The sequence below is a fragment of the Danio rerio genome, chromosome 12 (assembly GCF_049306965.1).
Source record: "Danio rerio strain Tuebingen ecotype United States chromosome 12, GRCz12tu, whole genome shotgun sequence".
In the NCBI taxonomy this organism is placed as follows: domain Eukaryota; kingdom Metazoa; phylum Chordata; class Actinopteri; order Cypriniformes; family Danionidae; genus Danio; species Danio rerio.
This window is the reverse complement of record NC_133187.1, coordinates 46897501-46907500: the sequence shown is the minus strand read 5'-3', so window position 1 is coordinate 46907500 and position 10000 is coordinate 46897501. Positions and strand designations below refer to the sequence as shown.

The 10000-nt window shown below is 32.7% G+C and overlaps 1 protein-coding gene across 6 annotated transcripts in view; it reads left to right on the top strand.

Annotated features, from left to right (window-relative positions):
• The window catches only part of dock1 (dedicator of cytokinesis 1), a 525870-nt gene that overhangs the window by 122990 nt on the left and 392880 nt on the right, over window positions 1-10000 (top strand). For all 6 annotated transcript variants that reach the window (XR_012387688.1, XR_012387689.1, XM_073917871.1 and 3 more), the window contains 1 exon segment: window positions 4500-4597. Coding sequence is in view for 4 of the 6 variants with exons in the window: in XM_073917871.1 (XP_073773972.1) it covers window positions 4500-4597 (98 nt within the window). In the remaining 2 variants the exon portion in view is untranslated.

Genomic DNA, 10000 nt, shown 5'->3' with positions numbered 1-10000 from the left:
AAAACGGAGCATCAGAATGGGGAGGAAAGGTGATTAAAGTGACTTTGAACCTGGCATGGTTGCTAGTGCCAGACAGGCTGGTTTGAGTATTTCAGAAACTGCTGATCTACTAGGGTTTTCACGCACAGCGATTTCACATGCATATTGAGCCAAACAGTTGTGTTGTTCCAGCTATTTCTGTTTTCTGTGTCATCATGGCAGGTAGAAATCAATTCCTCATAGTGCCTCTTTATCACTCAGGTTTTGTTTCAATATTTTCTATGTATTGTGAAATGCTTTTCCCTGATGATTGACGAGCAGCTCAAAATGCTCTCGACCAATGGCAGCAATGGAGGAGCCAGTTTTAATAGCGTATGACAGCATCTCTCTCGTGGCCTGACAGCTCTGTCTGTCCCGGATTCACTCTCGTTGGTTTTATTAAACCCACAGGCTCTCAGAAACCTCTCCCTCCCACACACCCTCGCTTTCTGCTGAACTGAAATCACACTCTTCTCCTGCTCACATCCTTTTATTAGTTATTTATAAGCAATACTTTGGAGCACTTCATTCTGATTGGTCAGTCATGGCATTTTTTTTTTTTTTTTGCTTATTGTTTTTCACATTTGAGGGGTAACTGTACTGTAAAATAATCCTGCACAATTCAGATCTCAGAGCTTTCTTGTTAAAGAAACGCACCAAATCAAAACTACCCATATTGATGATGTTAGCTTACATTGCTAGTTTTGTGCTGAACAATTCATCTGTGCATGACATTAAGAAAAAACAATTGTTTGCCCTTCTAATCTGTATTAAAATCTGAAAATGCACTTCATGTTCGTTTTGAGTTAAATTCTCAGATTACATCTGTCTGAGATATTGGGTGTGGCTAACATACTTAACCACGCCCCTCCTGCTGTCAGTTTTTAGGAGGAGTCTGTTTGGTTGTAATAACTCTCCCCAAACCCTTTACCCCATCTTTCTGAATGAAATGCCTACTTTACCTCATCCAATCAGCTTGCAGTAGAAAAAAACAAGCCTCGCCCACTGTTTTCTCATTTAAAGAGCCATGAAATCCCCTTCTTTCGGTTCAAGTCTACCTCAGAATTAAAAAAAAAAAAGCATATCCGGCGTGGAGTGCTGTGACCAGAGGGGGGAGTGGGTGTGGCCAGCTCAGCTGGGTAGAAAGAGGGGAGCGTATAGCTGTTGTCAGTTAGCTCACAAAATGAGACGCAGATTGTGAAGAGAGACATTTTATGGTTTACAAAGTTAAAATGCAAAGAAATAAACAGTAATTTAATGCCCTGCTGCATAGGTTATTCGTAATTTAATATACAGATAACCACAATTTATATCATTATAAAGCTAATCGTGTTTATGTAAACACTGTTAATGAGGAGGACTTCTCCTCAATCCCCGGGTGTGAATGCAGACACAGTGGAGCAGTGCAGCAGGTCACTTGCCCTGTCTATTCCAACCATTAGCCCTGCTGGTATCCTTTATGATTTTAAGCATAGGCGAACACAGCAGCATGGATATAGGCGATGTGTCTGAATGGTAACAAACTCAACTGATAAAGGACAAAGTCTGCTATTCTCCAATTCTCGTGCTGCTCTCCCGACAAAAGTGCTTGCTGCACACAATCACCTATGCTGTATCCGCCCTGACAGCATGGCGGGGAAAAGCATGCAACAAACCCAGTGGATCATGGAAACAAGCACATACGACCCTTCAAAATATGTTGTTCCCAGATAACAACTGGTAAATAACAAACAATCTGGGAACTTTGAGTTAACTTGACCATCAGTGAATGTTTACATCCATATACTCGTAGTATAGCTAAAAAGCCTAAAAGTCTTAGTTAATGTTTTATTTATTTGTCAATAGCCTGTATTGTACAATAAAATAGTGTAATTGTTAATTTAGCTATATTAAGGCAGAATGTTTTTTGACAGTATATAGGTGAAACTACCCCCTTAAAAAATAAATAAAAGGTTTCCTAAAATGGTAATGTATGTATGTTTACTTAATATAACAATTAATAATCCAGTTATTTTAATCAGTTAATACACTGCTGTCTGGGATACTTTATTCTGATTGGTAAGCTAACATTTTTAAGATATGTTATTCCCAGATAACAACTGCTAAATAACAAACCATCTGGAAACTTTGAATTAACTTGACCCTCAGTTAATGTTTACAACCATATACATGCAGTACATCCACATTCATATGCATCTCTTCAATTCAATACCTAAACCCAACTACTGTCTTGCGAATTATTAATAAGCAGCTAATTAGTTGTTAATTGAGCTAAAAATCTTAGTTTATTGTTTATTTAGTTGTCAATAGCCTGTATTGTACTATAAAACAGTGTGACTGTTAATTTAACTATATTTTAGGCAGAATGTTTTTTGGTTTTTTTTGACAGTATATAGGTGAAACTACCCCCTAAAAATAAATAAAAGGTTTCCTAAAATGGTAATGTATGCATGTTTACTTAATATAACAATTAATAATCCAGTTATTTTAATCAGTTAATACACTGCTGTCTGGGATACTTTATTCTGATTGGTCAGACAACATTTTTAAGATATGTTATTCCCAGATAACAACTGCTAAATAACAAATAATCTGGAAACTTTGAATTAACTTGACCATCAGTTAATGTTTACAACCATATACATGCAGTACATCCACATTCATATGCATCTCTTCAATTCAATACCTAAACCCAACTACTGTCTTACGAATTATTAATAAGCAGCTAATTAGTTGTTTATTGAGCTAAAAGTCTTTGTTAACTGTTTATTTATTTGTCAATAGCCTGTATTGTACAATAAAACAGTGTGACTGTTAATTTAACTATATTTAAGGCAGAATGTGTTTTTTTTTTACAGTATATAGGTGAAACTACCCCTTAAAAATAATAAATAAAAGGTTTCCTAAAATGATAAAGTATCACTTTTGTTTACTTAATATATCAATGTTCGCAAACAATGTTGGCTTGTTTAAAATTAAATCATTAAAGGTGCCATATACTGCATTGGTTTAATAAGTTAAATTGTTGTCTGATATCTACAGTAAGTTTTTTGGCTACAGTAGGTTCAAAAAATCTCCAGAAATGCTTTTATGAGCTCATTTATTAATCCATAAGATACCCCATAGAATCAGAAGGTCCATAATTGACCATATTTGATTTGTGTTGTGAATATTATTGAGTTCAGCTCTGACATGCCGCTCTTAAAGGCACACACACGTACACACACACAGAGCAAGTTCTATGCTGAACACGGCCAAATATAAACAGAGTAACGTTAATCTATTGTGCTTACCAGATCTGTTGTGAATTATATTTAAACTTGACATGATAGAGATGTATTGCGTTGTATTTTGAAGCCACAGTCAAAGAAAACACAGCCAGGAATTTAATATTAACCTCTGCATGAACATATGACAGTCGAGCTGAGTGATTTGACGCGATTCAGCAGTCAACATGTGTTTGTTGGAGAAACAAGCACATCAGATTTCCCAAAAAAAAAAACAGCATAAATTAACTAAATAATTAACTTAAACCCCTTATGCCTCCTCAGGGTGGAGATGAATAAATAGATAATCTGTAAATCTTGCATTTTGCGTCCTGAAGCCTGTTTAAAACATGCCTCATGCTATTGTTGCCCAGTAGCGCAAACTAAACAATTTGGGACTCGGTTTTCCAAATAAAAGTCCCACATACGTAGTTATTTTAAGCAGATTTCACTTAATAAGGAAGGAACATTATCACTGGCTTATCAAACACAGACTGAGGCATGCATATTAACAATTTCAGAGCTTTAATATGATCTCAGAGCTGCATATGAGTTTGTGTGCACTTGATGATGTGGCTGCTCCTCAGGTTCGGATGAGTGACCTAAAGTAGGCTTACATGCAAATGATGAGGGCTTAGCCCGTGTGTCATGTCACAGTTTGTCTTGTCTTCTGATTGACCCGTTGTTCACCAGGGTGTCACACTCTTGGTATTTACATGAGAATGGGGAACTGGTGATGTTTGAGGCTCACAGTATGCCCATTTCCATATACAGATTTTCATTATAGGGCGCCTTTAAATCAAGCAAAATAATCGCCAATGGGTCAAGACGGGTCACGATTTTCTTATTGACAAGATTGAATAGCTTACCCCACTGGCTAATTATTTAGCTTGTTTTTTAAAACAAAACTACTTAATGTTTACTTATTGCTTCTTAAAACAAGACAGTATTTTTTGCTTGTCTAGAAAATGCTTTTTGATTTAAGAATTGTTTTATATATATATATATATATATATATATATATATATATATATATATATATATATATATATATATATATATATATATATATATATATATATATATATATATATATATATAGATCAGAAACGAGACACAAAATCTGAGTAAGAAAATCATATTATTTGTAGTGTAGTCTCTTTTTCCGGACGTGTGCAGATGTGTCTAATGTGCTGCCTCTCTTTTCTCCTGCAGTGGATCTGCTGGGTTTGCTGAAATGGAGATCCAACACCAGTTTACTGCAGCAGAACCTGCGGCACCTGATGAAGGTGGAGGGTGGAGAAGTGGTCAAGGTGTGTATCAAAACAGAAACCAGCTCGCCGCTGCACAGGCAAACGTTTGAAGTTTGTGCGGAGACTTTGATTTATGAGATGAAATTATGAATGAACTCTCGGGCTGCACTTCAAAAGCTTTTTCCTTATTAGTTTTTATGTAAGGCGACCAGTGCAAAACGCTGCCATATTTAGAGAAAAATGCATTTCCAAAAGTGTTTTCAGTGCAGCGCATATATGTTCAGGGATGTGAAATGATGGAGATTGAGTATATATGTATATGCAGTTGAAGTCAGAATTATTCGCCCCCCGTTTATTTTTTTTCCCAATTTCTGTTTAACAGGGAGCAGATTTTTTTTCAGCACACTTCTAAACACAATAGTTTTAATAACTCATCTCTAATAACTGATTTATTTTATTTTTGCCATGATGACAGTAAATAATATTTGACTAGATATTTTCAGGACACTTCTATACAGCTTAAAGAGGCATTTAAAGGCTTAACTAGGTTAGTTAGGTTAACTAGGCAGGTTAGGGTAATTAAGCAAGTTATTGTATAAGATAGTTTGCTCTGTAGACCACCAAAAAAGTATATAGCTTAAAGGGGCTAATAATTTTGACCTTAAAATGGTTTTTAAAAAATTAAAAACTGCTTTTATTCTAGCCAAAATAAAACAAACAAAACTTTCTCCAGAAGTTCATATTATAGCTACTACTGCTGCTACTACCACAACCACGACCTACTACTATTACAATGTCTACTACTACTGATACAACTACAACAATGATTACTACTACTGATACTACTACAGCGTGTACTACAACTGATACCACTACAACGTTTACTACAACAACGTCTACTATTACTACAACTGATACCACTACAGCATCTACTACATCTGATACTACTACAACGTTTACTACAACAATGTCTACTATTACAACTACTGATACTACTACAACTGATACTACTACAACTGATACTAGTACAGTATCTACTACAACTGATACTACTACAGTATCTACTACAACAACGTCTACTATTACTACAACTGATACTACTACAGCATCTACTACAACTGATACTACTACAACGTTTACTACAACAATGTCTACTGTTACTACTACTGATACTACTACAACATCTACTACAACTGATACTACTACAACTGATACTACTACAGTATCTACTACAACTGATACTACTACAACTGATACTACTACAGTATCTACTACAACGTTTACTACAACGTCTACTATTACTACTAATGATACTACTACAACATCTACTACTACTGATACTATAACAACGTTTACTACAACAACCTCTACTATTACTACTACTACTACTACAACTGATACCACGGCGACTGAAGCTCTGCACAAGACTTTTGGCCAGCGGAGAAATTAAAATGGTCGTGCCCAACTGAGTCTGGTTCTCTCAAGGTTTTTTTTCTTCACTCCCATCAGGTGAAGTTTTTTTTCCCTCTCCGCTGTCGCCACTGCCTCGCATGGTTCAAGATTGGTAGAGCTACGCATCGATGAATTTGCTCTTCAGTGTTTGAACTCTCAGTAATGATTAAATCACACTGAACTGAGCTAAACTGAACTGAACTGAACTTAAACACTAAAACCTGAACCACACTGTTCCAGTTACTATGACCATTTATGTGAAGCTGCTTTGACACAATCGACATTGTAAAAGCGCTATACAAATAAAGCTGAATTGAATTGAATTGAATACTACAGCGCCTACTACTACTGATACTATTACAATGTTTACTACAACAACGTCTACTATTACTACTACTACTACTACAACTGATACTACTGCTGATTACTATTACAATATTTACTACAACAACATCTACTATTACTACTACTGATACTACTACTACTGCTACTACTGATACTACTATAATGTTTACTACAACAATGTCTACTTTTACTACTGATACTACTACAGCGTCTACTACAACTGATACTACTACTGATACTACTACAACGTTTACTACAACAACATCTACTATCACTACTACTACTACTGCTACTACTGATACTACTATAATGGTTACTACAACAATGTCTACTTTTACTACTGATACTACTACAACTGATACTACTACTGATACTACTACAACATTTACTACAACAACATCTACTATTACTACTACTACTACTACTGCTACTACTGATACTACTACTACTACTGATACTACTACAATGTTTACTACAACAATGTCTACCTTTACTACTGATACTACTACAGCGTCTACTACAACTTATACTACAGCGTCTACTACAACTGATACTACTACAGCGTCTACACAAACATATACTACTATAACAACGTCTACTATTACAACTCCTGATACTACTACAGCAATGACTGCTACTACAACATCTACATCGACAACATCTACTACTTCTGATACTACTACACTAACAACGACTGCTACCACTACTACTACTACTACAACAACAACACCTGTACTATTTCTGATACCACTATACTAGGGGTCACCAATCTCATTCCTGGAGGTCCAATGCCCTGCAGGGCTTAGTTCCAACTCGCCTCAACACACCTGCCTGGGTGTTTCAAGTATACCTAGTAAGACCTTAATTAGCTTGTTCAGATGTGTTTGATTAGGGCTGGAGCTAAAATCTGCAGGACACCGGACCTCCAGGAACAAGTTTGGTGATTCCTGCACTATACCAACGACATCTACTACTACAGAAACTACTACTTCAATAATCCCAACTACAAGCGTTACTACTACAATGACTACTACTACTTCTACTAATTAATTACTACTAATTAAACATGTTAAGCTTTCAGTTTGTCACTTCTGTCGAAATGGATCAACGTTGTTTTTCACGTCTTTTCATCAAAGCTTGGCCAATCAAATGCTCTCTAGTGTCTGACAGGCCCAGCCCTCTTCAAGATGCATCTCATTTGCCTTTCTTTTGATGCACTTAAACTCAACCACTCACTGGCAGAGATGTGATAAACAAAACGCTATTGGCTACTTTTTAAAAAGGGGAGGGGCTGCTCTACGTCCCACTTTCTCTTCATTTTTTACGACAAGATTACGTCAAACATCGAATAAAAATGCACATTTCAAAGCACTTCTCGGGACCTTTAAAGGAAAGTAACTGATTGCCTTTTACAGTGTGTAGGCCATGAAGTGATTTTGTGCAGAAAGCTGTCGGTAACCGTAGAATCTGCTGCATTATTGCGTGGTCTTCAGCTTTCATACTGCATTCTTCAACCGTCCGCACGATTCATTTGCGCATTGGCAGTCATAAGAAGGTGTTTTAGCGCACAGCGTGAGTGAAGGACATAATGATGTTGAGTGGGACGCCTGCTGGAAACTCTCTGTGCTGTGCAGTGAATTACTCACCGTGTGTCTGGATAATAAATGTGTGTGTGTGTGTGGTCGAGAAACACACGCTGTAATTGTTGGTCGTCCTGCGAGTGTGTGTGTTCTGCATATTAACTGTTGTTGTGTTAACTGCTTGCTTCAGGCCACCCAAAGGCAGTTTTTATGTTTAACACCTCAGTTTGTGTGTAGACGGAGAGATATTGAAGTCTGTTTTTAAATTGAAAACGGCTTTGTATACTATATATATATATATATATATATATATATATATATATATATATATATATATATATATATATATATATATGCCACATACACTTCCGTATAGTGAAATTGAACCCTCCCGACCATACACAAACATCACAATTATATATATATATATATATGTGTTTTTTAAATTTTATATATATTTATTATATAAAATTTATTTAGTATTTTTAAATTTGCTTATTTAGCCTTTTTTTATTTATTTATTTATTCATTTATTTGTTTTATTTATTCAGTAGTTCATTCATTCATAAAATTCTATTTTTATTATTTTTTTTTTACGTATATGGGTCCTTAAAATTAATTGAATAGATTTTGTTTTGTTAATTTTGTAATACAGTAGTATACATGTTGTATGTTATATATAATTTTATTTATTAGAAATTACTAGGATCTTAACTTAATATTTAATTTGTATTTAAAAATTATTATTTGCATTTTAAAATATAATTTTTGTAAATAATACAATATAGTTTTTTTTATATTGTTATTTTAAAATTTCTTTTTTTTTTGCAGTTTTTTAAAAAGGAGTTTAACCATTAAATATTTGTTTAGTTAGTTATTTACATCTTTATTCACATGTTTATTTTTATTATTTTATAAAACATTACAATTTATTTAGCATATGTTGTTTTTTATATATTAAGTGTGTTTTGAAATTAAATATTTGTTTATTTATTTATTTTATACAATATACAGTAGAATAGTATACTTATTTTAAGTTGTATATAATTTTATTTATTAGTTGTTACAAATATTTTACTTTCATATACATTTTAATCTGCATTCAAATTATTTGCTTTTTTATTAAATACAGTATAGTTATTTATATTGTTATTTTAAAGGCTTTATTTTTTATTTATTTATTTATTTATTTTTGCTGTTAAGGATTTTAACCCATGAATATTTATTTTATTTATTTATTTATTTTTGCTAAAACTACTGTGTCAGATTTAATAGAGAAAGACATGATTTATTTATTTATTCATTTATTTGTTTTCATTTATTCATTTGTTTATTTACTAATAAAATAACTTTTTTTGCATTTATTGTTTTGTTTGTATTGGGTCATTAAAATTTAATGAATTAATTCATTTCTTTGTTAATTTTGCAATTAATTGTATTTATTAGAAATGACTAAGATCCTAATTTAATATTTCACTTGAATTTAACCATTTATTTGCAGTTTAAAATAATAATAATAATAATAATAATAATAATAATAATAATAATAATAATAATTATAATAATTATAATAATTGTAAATAATACAATATTGTTATTTATTGTAATTTAAGGCTTTCTTTTCTGTTATTTTTTTGCAGTTTTTTTTTAAAAGAATTTTAACCACTGAATTTTGTATTTTAGTTAGCTAGTTATTTACATGTTTAATTACTTGTTTATTGAATTATTTTAATAAAATATAGAATAGTATGCATATTTTAAGTCATTTATTAGCAGTTACTAATATTTTACTTTTATATACATTTCAATCTGTATTTTTCTTAAATAAATAAAATAAATAAATGATATAGTATAGTTATTTATATTGTTATTGAAAAGGATTTATTATTTATTTATTTATTTGCCTTTTAAGGATTTAAATCACTGAATATTTAGTTTATTTATACTTTTTGCTAAAATTACTGAATTCTATTGAATATAGAAAAGCATGATTTACTTTTATTTGTAAAACAATAACATTTATTTAGCAAAATTTAGTTTTTAATGTATTAGGTGTCCTTGAAATAGATTAAAAAAAATGTTTTTA